Source organism: Camelus dromedarius, chromosome 31, assembly GCF_036321535.1.
Source record: "Camelus dromedarius isolate mCamDro1 chromosome 31, mCamDro1.pat, whole genome shotgun sequence".
Taxonomy (NCBI): domain Eukaryota; kingdom Metazoa; phylum Chordata; class Mammalia; order Artiodactyla; family Camelidae; genus Camelus; species Camelus dromedarius.
This window is the reverse complement of record NC_087466.1, coordinates 16,323,020-16,348,321: the sequence shown is the minus strand read 5'-3', so window position 1 is coordinate 16,348,321 and position 25,302 is coordinate 16,323,020. Positions and strand designations below refer to the sequence as shown.

At 46.9% G+C, this 25,302-nt stretch overlaps 1 protein-coding gene across 3 annotated transcripts in view; it reads left to right on the top strand.

Annotated features, from left to right (window-relative positions):
• The window catches only part of RPH3A (rabphilin 3A), an 89,284-nt gene that overhangs the window by 50,810 nt on the left and 13,172 nt on the right, over nt 1-25,302 (top strand). For all 3 annotated transcript variants that reach the window (XM_031442762.2, XM_064481209.1, XM_031442765.2), the window contains 10 exons: nt 6,019-6,148; nt 7,423-7,509; nt 9,553-9,718; nt 12,794-12,946; nt 14,190-14,276; nt 15,324-15,386; nt 16,598-16,837; nt 19,026-19,105; nt 21,831-21,905; nt 23,285-23,394. In XM_031442762.2, the coding sequence (XP_031298622.2) occupies nt 6,019-6,148; nt 7,423-7,509; nt 9,553-9,718; nt 12,794-12,946; nt 14,190-14,276; nt 15,324-15,386; nt 16,598-16,837; nt 19,026-19,105; nt 21,831-21,905; nt 23,285-23,394 (1,191 nt within the window). The remainder of the gene's footprint in view (nt 1-6,018; nt 6,149-7,422; nt 7,510-9,552; nt 9,719-12,793; nt 12,947-14,189; nt 14,277-15,323; nt 15,387-16,597; nt 16,838-19,025; nt 19,106-21,830; nt 21,906-23,284; nt 23,395-25,302) is intronic.

The following is a 25,302-nucleotide window of genomic DNA, read 5'->3' as shown; positions in this document are numbered from 1 at the left end:
CCTGCTGCCTACACTTGTCCTTCAGAGCACTGACTCCGAGCATAATTGTGATGATCTGTGTGATCATTTGAATAATGTCTGAGTCCCTCCTAGAACGCCAGCTCCATGATGGCAGGGACCTCATCTGTTTTGCTCTCTGTTGGGTCCTCTCTGTCTGGTAGCTACTCATAAATATTTGTCAAAAGAATGAATAGCCTATCTGCATCGATTCGGACGGCAAGTTCAGAGCAACTTGGGGATCTGCTTCCCATCACCTCCAGAGGTCGTCCACTGGTGCCCAGAAGAGGGGACATAACCTTTCTGGTCCCTCTTGGAGCATCCTGGGAAATGAGAGATGCCCACCCAACTTCACTGAGTATCCGTCAGCTCCCCTTAAGCACCCAGCCTGGAGATGGATGTGTTTCCTGGATCTGGGGCGCGAGTAGTAGTCATAAAGTTAATCAGGCATGTAAAGACATAAGTGGAGACTGGCACCACTTACAGTGTCCAGCTAATTGGGCATTTAATGTGGAGGCATTAGACAGGCAAACAGAACTGGCCTGCCAATGCAGACAGGTCTTCTTTTTGCCATTGAAGTTGCTTCAATTTGAAAACACAAGGGGAAACCTTGATTCTTCAGCCTCAGGATCTGAGAATCCCTGAATGTTGCCCATGAGAGGACACTTGAGGGGCATCTCAAATAACCCCTCACCGTATAGTCTGGGAAAGAGGGCACCCAGAGAACAAAGCCTTTTCAAGGTCGACTGGATAAAAGGTAGGATTCAAAGCCACGTCTTTTAACCTTGGCTTACATGTTCACTGTCTTCAAAAATATACTTTGTCTTCTAATGTAAAATAATATGTGTTTATTGTATAAAGTTAAGAAAGTATTGAGGAGTCCAGCTAACTGAATGCTTAAGGGGAGAGAGTCGCAAAGGCTTTAAAGAAGGAAATAAAAGTTACTCATAATCCCACCACCTGGCAGTAATCACTGCATTTCAGTGTGTTTCCTTTCCAGTTTTTTTTTTTTTTTTTGGCCCAGTGCACACTATGAAACTATACAAATGAGCAGGTTCCAAGCCCAAACTCATATCGTGATCACAATTCTACATCCTGGGTTTGGGGTTTTTTCCCCCACTTAACATAATAAGGAGAGCATTTACTTGTGTGATTTGTCCCGTTACGTCTATCCTTACTGCAGCATCTCTCTAAGTGTGGCCAAGAACTCAGGATCTTACAGGGAGTCACTTCGAAATGCAAGGCTCCCAGGACCCACCCCGGTCCCACAGAATCATTGTATGAATGAGGAATACTCTCCCCAGGTGATCTAGGTGGACTACACATTTGGGGAACATCCCCCCATGTGGTGACTCTCCACAGGACTGCATACCGAAATACTGGTGTCCGGGCTTAGCCAGACCCATAGCTGAGAAGTTTTAAGAATTGAGGCCTCATATGTTAGTATTTTTAAAAATTCTTTCTGGGTGATTATCATGCATTGAAGGTTCCAAACATCTTTCATAATGCATATAGTCTCTCCTGCCAAGACTAGTTACAACAAACATTCCTTTTGGGGATGAAGGAACGGAAATGTTTTATCTCCAGGATGAAGACCCATTTGTGACGTGCGGTCTTCCTTGGCATAATCTGGACTTAGCTTCCTGCAAAGTTTTATTTCCAAGTTTATGTCTCTGGCTGTTGGGGCCCCTCCCTGTTGAAGTCCTAACATCTGGGGCTGCAGAGAGGATGTCCAAGCGGGCAGGCTAAAGGACACCTTCTGCTGAGCCCGATCTTTGAGCAGAGAAGGAGGCTCTCCCATCCCCACGCCACATCCCTCCCTCTGTATTGGTCTGTACTTTATTCACAAATAACAAGTGCCTCTAAGCTGAGACATCTGAATACTGATCTTAAATCTGTTATTTTCCCATGCCATTTGCTGCCAGTGATCGAAGCTAACGAGACACTCCCAGTACAATGCGTGTTAATGGGCTTTTTGGAGTTTAGGATGGAGTGCTAGAAGGAGCAGACATCTTGGTAGCGAGGCTAGAGTGTGGGTTTGCAAGTGGTGGGTGGATCCATGCCCTTATTTTCTGAGAGGAGGCAGGTTAAGCCTTCTAAGGTTCCTGAGCAATGTGCAGCTCAGTTTAGATTTGGACAGTCTGTCCCGTGCTCTCTTCCTGAGCTGGGTTGGCAGAGCTTGATTTGAGGCAGGAGGCCGTGGGGGGTGGGGGCGGGTGAGCAAAGATGCTTTGCTGATGCAGAGAATTAGATTCTAGCCCAGGATGAGTGACCCAAGGCAAGCCTCTCGCTCTCTCTGTGTTTTGAAACCACTCTTCACCCACCATCCCTGCCCCACTGATAGAATGAGAAGAGCAAAATCTAACCACCTTCTGGCTAGGGCAGTGGGTGGAGGGGAAAATAGATGAGAACAAAGGTGTATATAGAAAAAGAAAAATATATGTCACCATCCCCTGCCTCCTTTAGCTTACCTCCTTGTCTCATAATATTTTGTAATTCTATGGCATTGAAAGGCATCCTGAAATTTATCTACTCCTGACAACTTCAAACTGTTTCTTTAAACCATGGAACCAACTTCCCAAAGGAAATCTAAACAGTCCAAGCAAATGAAAGAGGTAATGCAGATGTGCTCTAATGAAATGCGATATTCTGGCCCCTCAGAATCACTCCCACTGTACCACTAAATTGAATGGCCCCAAAACAACCTCTAAGGAACCCTTGGGTGCCATAAAGCACAGTTTGACAACCACTGATTTAGTTCCCTTTTACAGATGAGGAAATTGAAGCCCAGAAAGGCAAAATTCAGGGCTAAATTCCAGATTTCTCAACCCCATGTGGAGGATCCTTTAGGGGAACGAGATAATGGAACAATTGTTCTGTGTCTTGTCCTCAGAGAAGTCAGAGGCAGATGGGGCAGAACCAGCTGGGGTGACTGCACGTGTGCAACTTGGTACTAACCAGTGATGGACGGTCCCTTGGTGTAGGGACTCGAGCAGTGAGAGAATCAAGCAGGGTGGAGATTGGACTAGTCAAGGAGGTCTCCGTGCCTCTGCTTAGCGACAGCGGCAGCAAGGTGTGGGTAAGGACAGGGACTCGAAAGCCAGACTGCCTGGGTCTGAATCCAGGTTTTCTCCACCTCCCAGCTGTGTGACCTGGGTACATCACTTAACCTCTCTGTGCTTCACTTTTCTCATTTGGAAAATGGGGAAAAGGCTAGTCCTTGGTTTACAGTGCTGCTGGAAGGATTCATTAAGAAAATCCAGTGTGGATACATCCATCGAAATTCATCAGATTGTACATCTGAAATATGTAGTTTACTATACAGGAATCATACCACAATAAAGGTGTTAAAAAAAAAAGAAAAGATAAAGCTACAAAAAAGGAAGGAAGGAAGGAAGAAGGAAATCCTTGTGGGGTGCTTCTCTCTGTGCCTGGCTCACCGTAAGTGCTCAGTGGACGCTGGCTACTGTTATTCTAGGTGCTCTGAGACTGAGGACTGGGTGCTCCTGGTTTCTGCCACCTCCCAACATCCTATAAAGATGATTTCTAGGGAAAACACGGGGAGGCTGGGGAGGAGGACGAGGAGGAGGAGGAAGGGAAGTCCTGCCTTCCGAAGCAGCTCCGTCCCATCTGGGTCACAGCGGAGGTCCCGGACCCCACAGGCTGCCTTTGGCTCCTCCTCGGGCACAGTGGCTCTCTGTTGAGCGGACACAGAGGGAGAAGCTGCTATTTATAACGCAGAGAGCAGAGCGCTTTGAGGGGGTGGCAGGAGCGAGGAGGGCCCGTGGGGAGAGTCGGCAGCAGGTGTCTGCGGCAGGGCGGCCACGGACCTTCTGCAGCCTGTGGTGCCCTTGTCCCATCCCTGGGGTTCTCACGCCTGTGGTGTCCACAGCTGAGAGCCAGTTGGCGGAGGAGTGAGCAGAGTCCGGCTCCATCTGGGTCCACTGGCTGTGGTCGGAACAGGAACAATAAGGATTTTTTTTTTTTTTTTTGAGGAAAAAGCAAGGAGATGACTTCAGGCTGGTGGGAAGTATCAAAAACAACCCCCCACCCCGACATCACAGCAGGAGCGCCCACGGGCGTGGTTACTTTGCACAGCCTTGCTGTTCAGAGTGCGCCCCAGGACAAATAACACTGTGTGAATCTCTCGGGAGTTTTCTGTAAAAGCAGCACCTCGGGCCTCACCCCAGATCTGATGCCTCAGAATCTGCATTTTAACAAGGTGCCAGTGTGAACTGTGTGCACGTTAAGTTTGAGAGGAGCTAGCATAACGCACGTGAGGCCTTGATTCCAGTTTTAGCTCTGCTTCTTCCTAGCTCCGTGCCCTTGGGCAAGTCACTTAACTGCCCTGTGGCTCCCTTTCCTTTCCTGCAAAATGGCTCATTAGTTAGTAATGCCTACCCCCTAGGGTTGCGTGGCAAAACACGTCGTGCCATGCCAGGCCCGTAATAAGCACTATGTAAGTGTGAGCTGTTATTATATGTCACTTGACATTCAGTTCAGCTTGGTTTTACTGGGTCCAAATTTGGAAAGTGGGCTGCCTTCATTCATTCATTCATGGGTTCAACCATCCCATCTGAACACTCACTATGGACCAGGCACTGTTCTGGCCGTGGGGACACAGTGGGGAACAGGACAGACAATGTCCCTGGCGCAGGGGAGCTCATAGTCTAGAGAGGCAACCAGATACAGACTCCTAATTAACTAATTACTTCATGTAGAAAACCCCACAATTATTTACAGATGTACAAGTGCTATGCAGAAGGGTTGCTATTAGAATAAACAAAGCAGACGGTCAGAGAAGTCTTCTAAGGGGAGGTGATATTTCAATTGGAATATGAAGGATAAAAGGGGAATCTAGACACAAAAATTGTGTGTGTGTGTGTGAGTGTGTGAGAGAGAGAGATCACAAATATGTGTAATGTTGGGCGAGGCTGTATTCCAGGCACAAGGAACAGAATGTGCGAAAGTACTGAGGCAGTTAGGAGAACTAGAACTCAAAGGAGACCAGAATAACCAGAGCAGTGATTCTCAAACTGTTGTCAAAATCCCCTGGAGGGCTTGTAAAAACATTGCTGGGCCCCATCGCCAGAGTCTCTGATTAGGTTGGCCTGGGGTGGGGCCCGGGAATTTGCTTTCCGTACAAGTTCCCAGGTAACACTGATGCTGATGGTCTGGTCATCACACTTAGACAACCACTGAACTAGAACACTGAAGCAAGACCAAGAGGGAGAAGAGGTTGGAGGTTTTATCTGGCGCCAGGCCATGGAAACCTCTTGGAATGGGAACCAACTGAAGGTCTTAAAGAGAATGATCAGATTTATGTTTCAGGAGTATCACCGTGGCTGTGGTGGGGAGAACAGATTGCAGAAGGCAATGAGTGCAAGCAGGGAGACTAAGAGGTTACTGCAGCCCTCTGGGGGAGAGATGTTGGTGGCTTGGTGGAGGTGAAGATGGAGAGAAATGGGTGGATTCCAGAAGTGTTAGGAGGTAGACACCTTAGGACTTGGTTGGGTCACTGAATGTCAGGGAAGGAGGGGTCAGGAAGACCCTTTAAGTTTCTGGTTAAAATGAGTTAGCAGATAGGGGGGCCATTTCCTGAGAATGGGAGCAGGTTTGCTGGGGGTGGGGATGGAGAGCGACCAAGAGGAAGTGTTCCGTTGAAAGCACAGGTTTGAGACCCAAATGAAGACGTTATGTAGACAATTAGGTAAACAGATCTGGAGCTCAAAAGACAGTTTCCTTGGAGGAGGTGACGTGAGAAAAGATGAGATAAGGTTCTTAGTCTGAAGTCAGTAGAACAGATGGGCTTTGGGGGATATGGGAGGGGTTCCATGATGTTCTGAAAATATATCAGAATTGTATGTGCGTGGGCCTTTTCTGGGGAGGGGTCCAATAGTCATCATCAGACACTCAAGAGTCTATGACTAAAAGAAAGTTAAGTCCATCAGCCAGATATTGAGGGAGATGCCAGTGGTCCCCCATCCTATAAGGTCCTTATTACCCCGTCTCTGCTTCCAGGCGCCTGGTGGACCGTCTGGAGAACATGAGGAAGAACGTGGCTGGGGACGGGGTGAACCGCTGCATACTGTGCGGAGAACAGCTGGGGATGCTGGGCTCTGCCTGTGTGGTGTGTGAGGACTGTAAGAAGGTATCATCAGCCTCCCCTTCCCTGCTTCCCTGCTCATCACGTGCAGAGGCGCTAGGCCTGGCTTGAGCCTTTGGGGGCCCTGGGTCTTGGGGTTGGAGCTTGGATCCAGAAGGCGAGTTGCCAGTATGTGATTCCTTCTGGGGTGCTCCCGTGCCCAGCTGTCTTCCGAGGTAATCCTGATCCTGGCTCCTCTCCTAGGAGTCACTCTGACCCTTCTGTTCCCTTGGAGCTCAGCTCCATCCAGGATGAACTTGGGAGCCTGAGGTAGGACATGAGCCATGGTTGAGCCTGCAAGTATCCTGGCTGTGGCTTAGCAAGTTGTCAGGCTAAAGGGCATGCCGGGCATGTGTGTACACATGAGTGGAAGGCTTACCCAGCATTCTCTACCCTGGGCTGTAATACAAGCCACTTAAAAAGCCCCTCTCCAGCCAAGTTAGACCAAGTTAGACATTGGTCTTCTGAAACATTCATTCTTGAAGGGGAGTCTCCCCATGCTCTCTCCACCCTGCACCCTCTCCTCAAGCTGTCTGCACTTGACAATTCCAGGACAGAAACACAGCTGTCCTTGGGCCTGTCTGATTCCCAGGAAGGGACTTCAGGGGAACAACCCAGCTGGAGACATCCATAATGCCACTTGGCATCTCCTACTTGGGGTCCCCTCTAGCATTTAGAATGGAATATTGGGGAAAGTTTATTCCCAAAAAAAACCTGTCTTCTGTAGTCAGCTAGATAGGGAGAAATTTTGTGACCTGTTAGGTTTTCCTATTTGTCTTAGCTGCCAGGAAACTCAGCCAAAAGTATAATGTTCCATTGCATAGTCATGGCATTTACTCAGGTAACATCCTTCTCCCTGAGGAGTTGAACATGCAGTTATAGTCTAGGTTGTCTCAGATTCATTTGGGAAAGAAAGATGGAATAAAGTACTAAATGAAATGGATATATAGTCTCTCCTCTTTAAAAAAAAATCAAGTCAATGAACTCCCCAGAATGGGATGCTGAAAAGTCAGACCCCATAGGGACTCTGGGAGAATCCCTTCATCCAGTGCTTGGGGATGACTCCAGTTCTTGTTATCAGAAATCAAGACTCAGATTGGAACTTTATTCTAACTGGCCTTGGTCTTGGAAGGGAGATGAGGAAAGGAGAGTTCTCTTTCTTTACGTCCACCAAGGGAGAATGGGGCTTCATTACCACCCTCCCTAGCCACCGCTCCCGACCACTGGCAGCTCCGAGCCTGGCATCTCTGAGTGTGCATCGGGCTATGTTTTATCCCCAGAACATCTGCACCAAGTGTGGAGTGGAGACCTCCAACAACCGTCCGCGTTCTGTGTGGCTCTGCAAAATCTGCATCGAGCAGAGAGAGGTAAGCGGGTTGGTCCACTTGGCTTCTGGAGCATCCTCCCTTCTTTGTCCAGTTCCCCGTTCCTTGCTGTATCGAGGGGAGTGAGGTGGCAGCTGGGAGGCTGGGGGACCTATTCAGGTACATGTCTTAAGGGGTAAGTAAAGGGAACCAGCTCAGCTGTGAACACTGGCAGAACACAGGGTTTGAGTGACCTTCTTTTCTCCTCTCCCACTTCTGTGACTTTTCTCTTCCTTCTCTCCCTCCCTTCTTCCCGCTTATTTGTTGCCCTCTGACATGCATTATTCCCTGTTCCCCATTTCTCACCTTCTGGCTCTCCCTCTGCTGCCTTCTGCTCTGTCTCTTTCCGTCTGTTCCTCTTCTTGTCTCATACTCTCCCTCATTTTCTTTACTTTCCCTCTACAGATCGTCCTCAACTTACAGTGGGGTTACATCTCAATAAACCCATCGCAACTTGAAAATATCACAAATGGGAAATGCATTTGAAACACCTAACCTACTGAACATCACAGCCTAGCCTCCCCTAAACGTGCTCAGGACACTTACATCAGCTGACCATTGGGCAAAATCATCTAAGACAAAGACTATTTTATAACAAAAGGTTGAATATCTCTTGTAATGTACTGAATACTGTCCTGAAAGTTGTTTTAAAAAGGATGGTTGTGTGGGCACAGAATTGCCGTAAGTGTGTCAGTTGTTCCCCGTCGTGACAGCGTGGATGGCGGGGAGCTGCAGCTCACTGCCACTGACCAGCATCACAGGACATATCCCTAGGCCAGGAAAAGATCAAAATTCCAAATTTGAAGTATGGTTCCTGCTGAATGCAGAGAACTTTTGCACCATTGTAAAGCTGGAAAGTGGTAAGTCAAACCGTTGTGAGTCGGGGACCGTCTGTGCTCTCCTCATCGGAGCTCCTTTCTCCCTCGCATCCGTGTCTCCTCTTCCTTGTCTTCTTTCTCTCCTTGCCTCTCAACCGTTAGCCTTCTTCCTCTGCACTGTCTTCACTTGGTCTCTGTTTCTTTCTCCTCTGGAATCCTTCTCTTACCTAGGCTTGCTTTTTATCACCTATTTTGTCCCAATTAAGTCCTTTCAGCTTTTCCCAATTTCTTCATCACTCACCTTCTGCTGCAGATTCCTGCCTTTCAGGCTGTTCCAAGGGCCATATCTCCCTCAGTAGCAGGCAGGGTCCTGGGAGAACAGATGGCACAACCCATCAGGACAGTCAAGGAGGTTTTAATAAAGGTGCTGTGTACAAAGGTCCGGGTAGGAATAAGGGACATCACAAGGCACGGTGCAGCACACAGCACCAGCGGTGGCAGGGCCGCCGTTACACTCCTGAGACTGAAGGAGCGGAGGAGGGAGCAGTTACCAGACTGGGTGACAGGGATGGCCTCGCAGGAATGCAGCCACTGGCTGCCTGGCAAGGAGGGAGCCAGGGGAATACATACTCTCTGACCTCACTATCTCCTTTCCTCTGATCCCCCACTAATGCTCTCCTTGACCAGATCCACCTGGAAGCTAGAGATCAAGAAAGTCCCTTACTGCAGTCCTTACTGGTCAGCCTCCTGAGACACACAACAGGGTGAAAACGATGTAGGACCAGTCTGAAGGGGCAATCAAAGGTGTTCAGCACATTATCCCAGGTGGAACACTAATCCACAAGGCAGGGAAGAAGGCCAGAGGTCTTGGGGAGGGTGTGAGTCAATCACCCTCTTTACAGAAGCCAGTGTAGTAGGGAGCAGGACACAGTGAAGAGGTGGAAGTTGTGGTGTCCAGTCTACTTTCCAGCTTTCTAGCCTTATACCGGTTCACAACCTTTCTGATATTCGACTTTATCCATCAAGAGGTTGGTCATTTATTGAGTGCTCAGGGATGTTGTGTGAGTCGAATGAGAACTGTGAAAGACTGCATACTGGTGAGAAAAGTGTGCTGCCTCTTCTGTCACTGTTCTGAGGGCAGGGAGCAAAGTGAAAAGTTGGCACTCGTGAAGGCGGGAGCAGTGGTCCTTTGCTGCCATGTCTTCATCGTCTACCTCTCCTCCCCCAGTTGTGGAAGCGTTCCGGAGCATGGTTCTTCAAGGGCTTCCCCAAACAAGTCCTCCCACAGCCTATGCCCATAAAGAAGACCAAGTCCCAGCAGCCTGGCAGTGAGCCCGCTGCCCCCGAGCAGCCCGCCCCTGAGCCCAAGCACGCTGCCCGGGCTCCAGCTCGAGGTAGGAAATCACAGCTTTTCTGCTTTCAGAACCAAGGAGAGGTCTTGGCTAGCTGGTCTACCCAGAGGATGTCCTGACATCATGTCTGTGTTTCTACCCAGTTGGTGGACAGCCAGCCTCTGGGCTTGGGTCTAGGACTCCTATGTCCCTTTCATAGCTCATCATGAACTCTTACCAAGAAGGTACCAAAGGGAACGCTTCTGCAATCCCAAGCTGCCAAAAGGCTTTGTTGTCATCCCTGATGGAGTATTTGGAGGTACAGCAGAGGTAGAAATTAAAATTAGGCACTGAGAAAGACTCCCAACGCCAAAATACACACTGAAACCTGTGCATGGGTCGGGGAAGGGGTAGGTTTGGGGCTTGCTGAGAAGGCCGCCTTCGCCCCTATTTCTTTGATCAACCATCAGCAAATCTGAAATTGGACTAATTAAAAATGAAAGATGAATAGAAAGGAAATGAATAAAAGAAAATTACCACTACTATGCATATTATCACTATTACCTGCGTTATTATTAATTATTGAAATGATGATTAAAAGGGAGAGGAAAAACCAATAAAAAGAAAAAAATGCAACCCCAAAAGAACACATTTTAATTGAATGGGGCCACGAGGACTGACCATATGAAGCCCTTACAATACTTTCAATTAACACAGGGTGATAAAATCTGTTCTGAATGACAGTTCTGGAGTTGCGCACAGGCAGTGCTTCTGAAAGGAAGGTTATAGTTGAAGGTCTCAAAAATTGAAGTGCCCAACTATAACTTCTCAAGGTACCCGGCGCAGTACCTGGCACTCAAAAGCCATTTAACAAAACTTTCATCCCGACAAGGCGTGAGCAATTTCTGCTCCTTGTGGAGACTTGCCAGATTGTCAGTATACACTGCATCCCTGAGGAACCCCCAGATTCCACCACTAGAGCATCTTTCTTCCTGGTTAAGCATTACTCCCTCTACTCTGAGAAGGCTGTAGAACTTAACTGTCAAGATCTTGAACATCTGGAGCCAGGAGGACCTGAATTTGAATTCCAGCTCTACCACTTACAAGTCACGTGAGCTTGGATAAGGGACCTAACCTCTCTGAAACTTTTCCTCACTTATAAAATGAGGTTAGTGACTCATTTGGTTATTTTGAAGATTAAATGAGATGCTGTAGGCAGACCTCGTTTTATTGTGCTTTGCTTTATTGCATTTCGCAATAATTGAGTATTCTGGGTTTTTATAATTTTATTTTGTTTTTACAAACTGAAAGTTTGTGACAACCCTGCAACAAACCAGTCTGTCGGTGCCATTTTTCCAACAGTGTCTCTCTGTCACAATTTGGTGATTCTCACAGTATTTCAAACTTTCTAATTATTATTATATTTACTGTGATAGTCTGTGATCGGTGATTGTTGATGTTACTTTTATAATTGTTTTGGCATTTTTGAGCAATAAAATATTTTAAAATTAAGATATGTACTTTTTTTTAGACATAATGCTATCGCACACTCAGTAGACTGCAGTACAGTGTAAATGTAATTTTATACACTCTGGGAAACCAAAAAACTCACGTGCTTCAGTTTTGTGTGATATTTGCTTTATTGCGGTGGTCTGGGACCCAACCCAAGCATCTCCAAGGTATGCCTGTACGCGTAAAGTACTTTGCAGAGTGCAGCATTTAATAAATGTTATATATTTATTATATTCTATACATTATTTTTATATATTATATAATGTTATTATATTATATTATACATTATATAATATTAATCCCCTATACATAGATAGATACATAAATGCTATGAACTAGCTTATCATCAGATAAACTCCAGACAAAATAAATAACTCTGAAAATATAGTTGACGTAGTGACCAGTTACCTCATTGGAAAGAAATAACATCACCTGCATTGCAAAGTGACACCTAAAAAGTTATTGGTGCATCCAGTGCAGATGAATATGTGAAGAAATGTTGGTATAAACAACATTTCTTGGTAGGACTGTAATTCACCTCCAGCCTCCTGAAAAGTAATGTGACAGAAGTTCTTAAGATTTGAAGTGTGTATGTGATTTCACCCAACAGTCCCTCTCTGGGAATATAACTAACAGCAAGAGAAGTTCCAATATAAAAGATACACGTATATGTATATTTATTGTGTCATTGTTTATGGTAGCAAAGATACTGGCAAACACTAAGTGTTCATTAATGGAGGAATTGTTGACTGGATTATGATATATTCACTCCACAATGTATAAAGCATCTTTTAAAATTGAATGCTGTAAATGTGTATTATAGATTTGGAATAATGTCCATGCTATGAGCTTTCAATATTCTTTTAACAAACTGTTACTGAACACCTAATGAGTTCCAGGCTCTGTTCTATGCCCTAGGGAGTCAGTAAATGGAACACATAAAATCTGTGCCCTTGTGCAGCTAAAATTCTAGTGGGGGAATCAGATGCTCAACAAATAGCAAATGCAAATACGATATAATTTCAGGTTGTGGTAAGTGCTGGGAGGGAAAATGAATCAGGTCGGGTGATAGGTTGTGACAGGAGGGTTCATGTTGGACAGAATGGCCAGAGAAGGGCTGTCTGAAGAGATGATCTTTGGGGAGAAACCTGACTAAGGTGATAAAGGGGGCTCATAGAATCTTCGGGAATATGGCAATGCAAAGGGCTTGAGGCTGGAGCATGCTTGGTGAGTCCTGGGGAAAATCAAATTAAGTGAACAAAGCACGTTCTAGAAACAGTACATATGCAATGATCCTAATTTGTTGGCAAAGAAAATAATGTGAGATTGTAAACATGTGCTACATCAAAGGGAAACTTGGGAGAGGAAACTTAGGTTTTTATTTTAAGCTCTTGGGAGTGGTGGATGGGCCCCTTTGTGACCACCCTTAAGCCAAGGATCCCCAGAAAACATCAAATACGTACTTCCCATTAGTTTTCTCCCCCCAGGCGACACTGAAGACAGGAAGGGGCCAGGTCAGAAGACAGGTGGGTTCTGCTGACTCTGAATTCTACTTTGGGGACTCGGACTCCTTTCCCCCACTCCTCCGATGCCCTTTCTCCATTCAATTCATGATTTTCTTTCCAGGCCCTGACCTGGCCTCAGCTCCTGGGCGAGGAAGCTATGGGCCTCCTGTGCGCAGGGCCTCTGAGGCACGAATGAGTTCATCTAGCCGGGACTCAGAGAGCTGGGACCACAGCCACGGTGGGACCAGCAGTGAACCCAGCCGGAGCCCAGCAGGTGAGAGGGATGCACAAATCCAGGCAAGCTTCCTGGATGAGGAGAATCAAAAGGAAAGGGGAGGACGGTGTTTTTATTCATTTATTAATTGGCACTTGGTAGACATTCAATGAACACTTGTTGAATGAGTAAGAGAGAAAGTGAGTGAATGAATGGATGGGTGGGTGGATGGATGGATGAACAAGGACCTGGATAAACAAGCAAATGACAGTGCTAATGCAGGACCCTGCGACAAGACCTGGGAATCGGTAAGCCCCAGCCAGAGGTGGCAAAGCACTTTCTGTCATGAGCATTTGAGCATCTCTCCAGTGAAAAAGTTCTGAATTCAGGAGAGATGGGATCCAGCCCAGTGAGGTGAGAGAGGACAGGGCATTCTTCCAGGAATGTCAGACCTTCTGGGTACCAGGAACTGCTGCTTGTATCATTGCCATTTGATCTCCCAACAGCTTGGCAGGAGACAGTAGCCTCTAACAGTCTCAGGTAGACTCCAGAAACCAAATGCCTGAGTTCAAACCCTGGTTCTGCTACTAACCAGCCAAGAGCAGGCATTAGGTGAGCTCCTTAACCCCTCTGTGCCTCAGTTTCCCCATTTGTAAAGTGGAGCTAATAAAGTGCCCACATCATAGGGTGTAGAGATTAAATACGTTCTTATAAATAGATATTAACTCATTATTATCAAGTCAGTAGAGTTGTTGCCTCCATGAAGCATCTGAGAGAGGGTGAGTGACCAGCCCAAAGAGATACACAGGTCATGAAAGAAAAGGATGGGGTGCAAAGCTTGGTCCACATGAAGAAGTCTTTCAGTAATAATAAAGTAATATCAACATCCGCCAGCTGTTGAGCATCTACTACATGCCAGGCACTGTTCTGAGCACTTTGCATCATTGCATCTCCACCACAACCCTATCCAATGTTATTCCCATTTGACAGATGAGGAGACTGAGGCCCAGAGAAGGTAGGTCATTTGTGCAAGGTCACAGATGTTGGAAGTAACATCACAGAATCTGTGTTTTCAACACCTGTGTTTCTGCTGGGACTTGCCCAAGGGGAATCCGAATATTGGAAAGAGAGCACACACGGAAGGGAAGAGAAGAGGGTGTGAAAGAGCTGAGAATGTCAGGGGGCTGCATCTAGTTTACATCCAGAGGACTGTGCCTCATGCAAGCTTCTTCCTGTTTTGACTGTGTGTGTGTGTGTGTGTGTGTGTGTAACATGACAGGCTGTTTCCTCTTTCCGCCTGCAGGTTTGAGACGGGCTAACTCGGTCCAGGCCTCTAAACCTGCTCCGGCCTCGACGCAGAGCCCAGCACCTCCTCAGCCTGGACAGCCAGGTACCTGCCACCCACCCACCTGCCCAGGTCGTTACTCAGCTGTGACCTCCCATCCTTGCCTGCAGAACCCGCTGGGATTTCTGCAAAGCTGCAGCCACCACCATATCCTAAACTCCTCTAAGACCCTTAGAGTGAATAATGCTCCAGGTGGGAAGCGGGCAGGGGTGGGATGGAGAGGGGCAGTGTACCCACCCAAACGTGAGAAGTGAGGGTACCTCATCCCTCGGTGTTGCCACCTTCAGACATTGTCACTTCGCTTTCACAACTTTTCCACCTGCCCTACCACCTACCCTCTTACTTCCTTAATAGTTTTCTTCAGGTTGGCCCTCCTTTAAAAACATAATTGAGAGAAGTTGTTATCATAAATTCTCTCTCAAGGAAATTTTAAGGACCTCGGACTTTAGTAAATCACAGACATTCTCAGAAGAGTATGTGAGATTTGGGGAGAAATGGTGGACAAAGAGATTCATAATATGAGAAACTCTAAACAAATATGGCTTGTGTAAAGCAATAGAAAATAATGCCTGCTTGGTGTAGTTAAAATTGTGTTATTTTAAAAGAACCCAGAATGGCTTTCTCACTGTGTCATTGAACGTTACTTCATTCCTGATCCCTGTGGCTCTCCCCTACATCCCAAGCGTTGAAAATGTAGTTGCAGAGAATCCTCTGTACCAGTAATGACCCTGTAACAATGGTAGACTCAAAAGATAAACTTGCCCGTTACCCTACAAATGATTCTCACTCCATGAGTTCATCGACCTCATAACAGCCAGCAAAACATGAAGTGCTGGTATCACCATCCCCATTTCACAGAAGAGGAAGCTGAGGCCCAGGAAGGAAGGAAGGATTGGGGCTTGAACCCAGACCTTTCTGACCCCAGAATGCCCTCCCTATGGGACCATTTCTGCAACCTTGGATACCTCCCAACATCACCTGCTGCCTCTGGGCCTGTGTCCACAGCTGTGGAAATGAGGGGGGCTCGGGGCAAGCACCCAAATGATGCCGCCTTCTCTGTTCCAACCTTCTGTCTCTCTCTGCACCACTGAGGGCCCCCAGGAGGCAGCAGACCCAGTTCCGGGCCAGCCGGACGATTTCCAGATCAGAGACCAGGCAAGTGTTTGCTACTTTCTGTGCCTACACAGGTGATCACCTCTGTCCCATCAGAGAGAGAGAAAGAGAGAGAGAGAAGAGAGGGAGGGGGAGCAGGGGCTGCCAGCCGTCAGCACATTCTGCATCCTGAGACCTATGTGATGAACTCTAAGGGACCCCCCTAATTCCAAAACTCTAGCGAGTCCACACTAAGGTCTGATAGAGAGAAAATGACAATATGTACAGTGGTTAAGAGCACGCACTGCCTAGATTCAAATCACTGCCTCTTCACTTCCCGACTGTGTGACCCTGGGCAAGTCACTCACTTTCCCTGAGCCTCAGTTTCCTTATCTCTAAAATGGGGATAGTACAAGGACTTACCTCTCAGAGTTGTTGGAAGGATTAAATAGCTAATTCATATAAAACTGTAGCACGTGGCCTGCAAAGTATGACAGTCACTCCAAGCGACCATGATTGTTGCATGTGACACACAAGCAGCAGGAGCATCACCAACCACTACGACGTACTCACTGCTGTCTTCTGCCTCAGGTGCTCCTCTAAGCGCTGCACGTATATTTTAAAATTTTTAAATAAGAGCTGCTATTATTTGAGCACCTTCAGGTATTAAAATTCCTATCTTACAGTTAAGAAAACTGAGGCTCAGAGACACGTGTCGTGCTCCAGGTCACACCCCTGAGATTCAAATCCAGGCTGTCTAGTGGGGAGGGTAGAGCTCAGTGGTAGAGCGCCTGCCTAGCATGCATGAGGTCCTGGGGTCAATCCCCAGAGCCTCCATTAAATAAATAAATAAACCTAATTATTTTACACCCCCACCCCCCAAAAAAAGGACAAATCCAGGCTGTCTGGCTTCAGAGCCCACAGCATTGAGGGCTCTCAGTGGGGTCTGTTTTGCCTCCATTTGAATGAATCAGCTCGTGGGACTTGTTATAAAACAGATTCCCAGGTCCCAGTGCACTGCCTACAGATTCTCCATGGGGCCAGGGAACCTGCAGGTTTGCAAGCCTTCCTTGATGGCTTTGACAAAGGCAATATTCTGAGAGCCAGCGAACGGCGTGAGGTGGCCCCCGTCAACTGGAAGGGATAATCCTCGGTTGCAGGGCTGGGGTGATCCTGGGGCAAGGCTCACGCAGCACCTGGTACCCGTGGGTGCCTGTCACTCACAGTAATACCGCAGCTGCCTCTTTCCCACCCTCCCTGCTTCTCCTCTGCAGAGGTGGCTCCTGGCGACCCTGGCTATACAGGGGCCACCGCCCCACCCCAGGAGGAGAGAACAGGGGGCGTTGGGGGCTACTCGGCAGCCGGAGCGAGGGAGGACCGTGCGGGCCACCCTCCGGGCCCCTACTCCCAAGCGTCTGCTGCTGCCCCCCAGCCGGCCGCGGCCCCTGCCCGCCAGCCCCCACCCCAGGAGGAGGAGGAGGAGGAAGCCAACAGCTACGATTCAGATGAAGCAAGTAGGTGAAGCTTAATGGAGGGGTGGCTGGGGAAAGTTGCTTCAGGGGTCGCCCCCAGGGAAACAGGGATGGCTCTGGGGACAGCCCTGTACACCCACCGGCCCCCTAATATACCAATAACTATTAATAAATTATTAGCCAAGTTACAAAAATACAAATTTGTATTACTACCTTCATAAAATGACATCAGCTTTCTAAAGTGTAGCTGCTATATGTATAAATATTTTATTGTTGTAAAATACATCAGCGTTACCATTTACATCATTTTTAAGAGTACAATTCAACTGCACTCACAGTGTTCTATTTGGCGACTCCATAGAATGATCATGTGGCTCTGCAATTTCCACTCCTAGGAACGTATATAGGTATCTATGCATTTTAATATTTTCCCAAACTCTTTAATGTGTGCCTTCTAAAAGTCACTTTTTAACCATGATTTAAAATATTCTGATTTTTCTCTTGCACCCATCCATTCAGTGATTTGCAAAGTGCCTACTCTTTGCCTCTCCCACTCAGACCCCGAGTTCTAGGGAGACACACACACACACACACACACCAGCAGCATTTCTCCAGGGTGTGGCTGGGAGCAGCAGGGGAGAGCTGGGGCGGCCTTTGTGAGCTGGACAGAAGCTTGGATGGGTAGTGTCTGGGCCCAGTACATGCTGCAGGGTTGGAGGGACATTCCAAGAGCTCCTGGTCAGATGGGCTGCCTGGATCCACTTAGAAGAAATGGACCAAGGGCTGTAACCGGCAGAATGGCTTTGGCCCTTCAAGTCACTTGTCCTCGTTGTAAAAGGGGAAGCAAATACCGTCTCCCACGCAGGGCTGAGGGGAGGGTTTACTGAGGTACCTCCTGAAAAAGGGCTTCATAAACTGGAAATCATTACTATTACATAGTGCTAAACACACACGAGGAATTACTGCTGTGTGATATGCTCATCAGAAGCAATGACCGTCAACAGTTGATGAGCACTTATTTTGTGCCAGGCACTTTTCTAAGTGTGTTACATGCATGTGCTCAGTTTAATCATCCCAGTGAGCCTGGGAATAGTAGATTTTCCTATTCCTGTTTCACAGATAGGGAGACAGAGGACCGGAGATGTTCAGGGGCTTGTCCAGGTTCACATGGCCAGTGAGTAGAGGGGCTGACGGTCAGTCTCATTGCTGTAGCAGATCAGAGGCCAGATCTGGTTGAAGTATCCGCTGCCCCATCTCCCCCAGAGGTCATGGGTCTGCAGTCTCAGGGGAAAGGAGTCCACGAGGAGCAGTCAACTGCGGGCTGTGTCTGCTCTGGAAATGCACTGTGTCTGCCATTCCGCATCCTGGTCCTTCTGCCCCGAGCAGCGGCCACTGCTCCTTCCATCTGTCAGCTTTCAATGTGTCTTGACTGTCCTGCTCAGCCTGGATGTTCCCTCCCAGGCTGTTTCTGTCCACTGTTAAAAGCTGTCCCAGTGATTTATAAACAATTCTGTCTCTATACTCAACTCACTCACTCATCTCTATATTTGACAAGTATTTACTGAGCACCTACTAGGTGCCCCTAAACTATTCTAAGTGCTAGGGATACCATGGCCAAAAAAAATGACAGACAAGATGGCTCTAACTAACATTCTGGTGAAGAGAAAGAGTTGACATACCAATGAGTTCATTTCAAATAAAGGTAGAGGACCAGGAAGGAAATAAAATAGGGCAAATGACCTATTTTAGATAGGTCTTTAGATGGAGCAATCAGGAAGGGCTTCTCTGAGGAGGTGACATTTCAGCTGAGATGTGGATAATGAGATGGCACCAGCCACATGAGGATCTGGAGGGAGAGCATTCTAGGCAGAGGCAACAGCAGATGCTGAGACTCATTTATTCCTTCAGCAGGTAAGGGAGCACCAGCCTTGTGCCTTGCACTCTGCCCAGTGGGGACATAGCAGTTAACAAAACAGTCAGAGCCCTTGCCCTCAGGGCACTCTCAACCTAGCAGGATGGAAGTCATTAACTAGGCAATTGCACAAATGATTAACTAATCACAGAAATGCTGAGGACTCCAAAGAAGAAGAGGATCTACCAGGATGGGGAGTCCAGAGAAGGGACTGAGTCTTTAACGCCTCACCCAGCCAGGCACAGATTTAGTACTTGGGAAATGTTTGTTGAATGACTGAATGAGTGTCCTCTTGGTGCCTGCCTCTTTCCTCTTCAGCCACCCTGGGTGCCCTGGAGTTCAGCCTTCTCTATGACCAGGACAACAGCTCCCTGCACTGCACCATCATAAAGGCCAAGGTGGGTGAGGGGCCAAGCTGAGGACCACTCAGGACGCTCTGGCATTTTTAGGGGACTCGGGGAGGTCATGGGTCACCAGGCCTGCCTCCTGTCAGTCTGTGACAGTGACAGTGATGAGAAAGGAGCAGGAATTAACCATGGCCAATTCCTTCGGGGGAGGACTTCCTTGGGGGATGGTCCCAGAGGGGTTTCACTTAACTGCAGCTGCCTCCCCGGACGGAGGCAACCAGGCTTCAAGGGCAGAGCCGAGATCTGCCCAGCCCTACCCACAGCCTCTGGAGGGGACCACAGAGGTGCCATCCAGGAGGCAACGACAGCCTGACTTGACAGCTGACATGCCGCTGAACAGCTCCTTCTACAGATGTGGCCGTCAGGCTGGAGCAGCAGACTGAGTCGGAGGTCTGTTGTTGCAGATGCAAGGACAGTAATGTGGGCTCCCAAGGGGGTGGGAAAGGCAAACCAGGTTGGAAAAGCATCTCCATGCTGCAGGCTCGAGGGAGAGTGAGCCAGCTCAACTCCAGCCCCCAAAGAATGCTGGCTGATGCCAGCGCAAATCTCAGGAAGTAATTGACTAGGATCTCCCCCACACCCCAAGTCAGGACTCAGAAACCAGACTTCCTGGGTTCAAATACCAGCTCTACCGCCCTTAGCTGTGTGATTTGGGGGAAGTTACTTAACCTCTCTGTGCCTTGGTGTGCCCATTTGTAAATCAGGGTTAACAATAGAGCCTCTCCCATAAGGATGATGGTGAGTATTACGTAGAAGGCAGCTGCATGTCCCAGTTTGCACAGATGGTTCCCAGCTATGCTCATTGTCTTGCTGAAATAATTAAGAACTCCTCCTTTTACTCACAAAGGATCCCAGTTTGGATGATCAATGATGTGTGAAATGCTTAACATAACTCCTAGAGCAGCACACCCAGGTCACTTCTTCAGCGAGCACCTACTGTGTGTCATTCACTGGGACGAACACTTAGATGTGTTTATACCTCATCCCCACAAAACACAGTGAGGTAAAGACCTACATTATCTTGTTTCATCTTCATAGGAACCTCTGAGATAGGGATTGTTATTGGCCCCATAGTACAGATGGGAGAACTGAGGCTTAGGAAGTTAAAGCCTGGGGCCACACAGCTGGTAAGGGATAAAGCTGGATTTGAGTCCAGATGCAACAGTCTCAAGCTCTATGTCCTTAACCATTCATTCACTGTCTTTGCCTTCAGCTCCAGAAATAGGGAAAGTCACACGTTACAGCCCCCTTGGGACAGGGGTACAAAAACTCAAAGGCTCAGGAGCTGGGCTGGTAACAGAGTTGAGAAAAGTGTGTAAGATGTTAGGGAGTGACAGTAAATGTGATAAAGTCTTGTGAACAGGACCCAAACAAAGATGTCCAAGTGCAGATTTGAAAAACACAGCGTCTGCCAGTTTGCAACCTCACAGTCCAAACAGACATTCCAGAAATGTTTATTCAATCCCTACTCTGTACCAGGCACTACCCTAAACGCTGGGGGTATCAGAGTGAGCGAGCGTAGGCTGCACCTTCATGGGCTCTGTTGGGAAAATGGACAAGAAGCCACCACTACAGCATTTCTTGAGTATTATACACCCTCTGGGGCTTTCTCCAGATTATTTTATCCCATTTAATTTTCACAGGAAAGGTTCTGTCATCATTCCCATTTTACATATGGGGAAATCGAGACACAGAGAGATTAAGTGGACTTGCCCAGATCACACAGCCAGGAAGTGGTGGAGCTGGGATTTGAAGCAGTGCTGTCTGGCTCAAAGGCCTGTGCGCCTACCCACTCGGCTACCCCGCCAGATTTCCCCCTTGCACCCCACTCTGTGGCTTCTCTCCCGGTCTAGTAGAAGCAAACATCGTTCATACTTACTCCCAAGGCCAGAGCTCAAACTTCACAGGTGGGATCTCATTTAATCCTCCAAGATTCCATGAATCAGGGACTATGATTGGCCCCATTGAACAGATGAGGAAACTGAGGTCCCTGGAGATCACAGAACGCAAAACATGGGATTGGGGATTAATGTATGAGAGGGGACAGTGGGAGCCCACAGGTGAGACACCTGCCTCCGCCTGGGCAGAGGGGGATGGACAGAGTGTACCTGAGCCCCAGGAATTTTGGAATTGCTCATATTAACGAGCCTAAATTAACTTCTATCCCAAACTCCTCTCCCACAGTGTCACATTTGAGCCTCATGCCAGCTCTGTGAGAGGGGGCCAGGCAGAGACTATGGTCCCCATGACATGGATGGAGAAACTGAGATCTCAGAGTGCAGGAGCCAGAACCCAGCCTCCTTCCCCTAGTCTTTCCTCCTCTCCTGCCCCTTCTGGGGCGTGTCCTCACAGCCTCCCAATAACAACCCAGCCTTGACGGGACACTTCCTAGGTGCCAGGCCCTGGGCCAGGCACCTTACAGGTGGGATCACCTTTAAATCTCCCCACCCAATGAAGCATCCCATTTGACAGGCAATGAAAACAAGGCTCAGAGAGGTTACAAAACTTGCCTAAAGTCACACAGCCAGTAAGTGACCTGGCCGGGCTTTAAACCCTGTCCGCCTGATTCCAGTGCTCATTTCAAGATACCACATGTCCCTTCTCTTTCCTTGGGAAAGGAAGCACACAGGGTGGACGGATGGCCATGCCCACTCCTATGGTAGCTGAGCGTCCAGCCCTCCCCAGGCCCTCAGGCTGTTGCCTCCTTCTCTTACAGGGACTGAAGCCCATGGATTCCAATGGCTTGGCCGATCCCTACGTTAAGCTGCACCTCCTGCCGGGAGCCAGCAAGGTACCATATGGCCTGGGCCTCTCGGCAAGCCAGGCACACAGGCTCTGGAAGGCATCCAAGGTTCCCAGCTTAGAGCCTAAAATAGCCCTATCTGCCCCCAAACCCCCTCCTCCCTGATTGGCAAACTCCTTGCAATGAGTAAGGGATGGACCAGAGCCATTCTACGTCAAGAGGCAGGGGTTCTGCTCACTTATCCAACTCAGAAACCGGGGATCCAGGAGAGAAGCAGGTGCCCTGATGCTGCCCTTGACCTGCTCAAATACCTTCAGTGGCTCCCCGGTGCCGACCTTGGTCCACCTCCCACACTCAGTTTATGCCCCAGCCAAACTTCTCGTCTCTCAACAGAAATCTCTCTCCAGATAACTTGAGAAAATATTCTATTATTAAGAGAAAATATACCCCCATGCCCCCCACCTTTCTCTTCTGCTCGCCTGCTGATCATTATTTTGCTCTGGGGAGGGAAACTGGGATTAATTCTCCTTTCTTTGAATTGACCCACTCAGGGGACATGGCAGGAAGTGGAAGCGTGCCTTCTTGGGTTTTATTTTTTGCTTTGTTGTGTTGATTTGACATGGATGCCCTGAAAATGAGGCTGACTGTATACTTGGTTACATGATTTTAAGAAAATGCCTTTCAAAAATTTGCAAGCATTAAATACCCTATAAGACAAAGAAGGACACACATGCGTGCCTACACACATACTTTATGTCACTCTTTTTGATTTGGATCAAGGAAAGGCAGTCCCGTCTGGCCATGTTGGCCACTACTCCTTCTACCTCCCCAGTGACATTTGCTTCTCCTTGATGCTCTCTCCTTTGCCCACTCCTAAAACCAAACCTACTTTGCCAAAGAGTCCAATCAATCATTTACATGTTAGTATGAATTAGATGTGTCACAGGCCACCAGCTGCATTTCTAGCCTTCTCTTTTAGAGTAAAATGAAAAATGTTGTCCCCTCTAAGGAATTTCAGGTATGGAGGATGCTATTTGGGGAAACAGAGGGAATCATTCCAATATACCCAGAAATTATTTCCTCACTGCCTGGGAGTGGGTGACTCTCATTTCTGCCTCCCTGGCCTAGAAATAATACTGTTTCCCAAAAATAAAATCTCTTTGCTTTGTAATCTTTATGAAAAGTTCAAAGAGAGGGCCCAGTACCTGGAGGGAGGTGTGACCCAGTGTCCAGTGTTGGGGATGGACCCTGGAGGATGTCCCCCACTCTCTTGAGAGTGTGCATTTGGGAGGAACAGAGCCCCTGGACGCTCCTAAGGGGAGTGGACTCCTGTCACCCACCCACCCCAAAGAAGCCCAAAGGAAGGGGCTGCAGAGCTAGCTCCCCATTGAGGCAGATGTCTGTCTGTCCATCTCTCTGCATTCTAGTCCAACAAGCTTCGTACAAAAACCCTGCGGAACACCCGAAACCCCATCTGGAACGAGACTCTGGTGTATCATGGCATCACGGACGAGGACATGCAGAGGAAGACCCTCAGGTGCCTGACGGGCTAGGGGCTGAGAGGGGACTGAGGCTGGGCAGACCGAGGCATGCGTGGCTCCTGGGGGCCACTCTTTAAAACATCTCGGAGTAGTTTCTCATTTCTTTATTTCTTCTAAAAAACAATCTATATTTCTGGCAAACACTTCTGAAAATACAGATAAGTGGAACTGTTAACATCTTGGTGTCTGAACGTCTGGGTTTAATATGTGTCTGTGTGTGTGTGTTTGTATGCAAAAGTATTCTATAAAGTTGAGTGTTTATAAAAATGGGCCATACTGTTAAGTGATCAGCCAGTTTCACTTAACCATATACGGTACTCATGCCACTGCATGTTCTACAATGTTGTATTAAAATGCATTTTAAATGATGTAAGTAATAAGTGAATACATTCTTCTTGTGAAGAATTACAGAGAAAGCAATGCTGCTTTTAAATGTTAGTTCTCTCCCCCAGCCTCAGTTTCCTTCTTCTGTGAGTCTGTGTATATTTGTTATATACATACATATACTATATATATACACACACACTATTTACAACATAAGAAATGTCACATTATGTGTATCTGGAAATTGCCTTTTTTCTAGACAATGTATCTTGGGGTTATGGCCATGAGAAGACATTTAGAGCTACCTGATTTTCAACTGCTTCAGAGTATTCCACAGAATGGATTTATCACAGATTTTTTAAAATGTTTTATTATTAAATGTTATGGTACAATAGCCAAGATGTGGAAGCAACCTAAATGTCCATTGACAGATGACTAGATAAAGAAGTTATGGTATGTTTATACAGTGGAATACTATTCAGCCATTAAAAAGGATAAAATAATGCCATTCGTAGCAACATGGATGGTCCTTGAGATTATCATTCTAAGTGAAGTAAGTCAGAAAGAGAAAGCAAAATACCATATGATATCACTTATATGTGGAATCTAAAAAAAAGACACAAATGAACTTATTTACCAAACAGAAACAGACTCACAGACATAGAAAACAAAATTATGGTTACTGGGGGGAAAGGGCATGGGAAGGGATAAATCAGGAATTTGAGATTTGCAGATATTAACTACTGTATATAAAACAGATAAACAGCAAGCTTCTACTGTATAGCACAGAGAACTATATTTAATATCTTGTAGTAACCTATGCTGAAAAAGAATATATATGTGTATGACTAAAACTTTATGTACACCAGAAATTGATAAATTGTAAACTACCTATAATTAAATTTTTTTAAAAAAAGATAGTACTGCTCAGAATAAACAACTCTAAATTGAGAAGGGAAAAAACACTTGAGGATAAATAATAAATAAATAAATATTATGAATATACAGAAAAGTAGAGAATATAATAAAACAAACACCCATGAACCCAAAACTTAATCTTTTAAAAATCTTAATATTTTGTTGTATTTGCTTCAGCTTTTTTGGGTAAGAAATAAAGCATGCCATAATTACCTCCCTCCCCCAAAATTAATTAATTAAGTAATTAAAAATAGAAAGAAATCAAGCAGTACAGATGCACATTGAAGCTCTTGAAGAAATTACTTCGTCTGGAATTATGTATCTACAAGCATTGCATGGTATTGTTTGGCATTTTTAAATTTTTATGTAACTGCTTACCATTTTATTTAGCCAGTTCCCTGTGGATGGACATTTAGATGCCTTCCAGCTTTTCTCTTTTACAAACAGATTTGTAATGAGCATCCTTCATGCTTCCTCGTGTTCAGATGAGTATTCCCTTAGAATAGGAACAAAGGAGGACTATTTGGTGGATCATAGGATCTGTGGTGGGGTTATTTCTGCTTTTTCACAATTATAAACAAAACTGGGGTAAAGATCTTTATAGTGACATATTTCTGCACTTATCTTCTGTCTTAGAGATAAATTCCTGTATGTGGCATTAC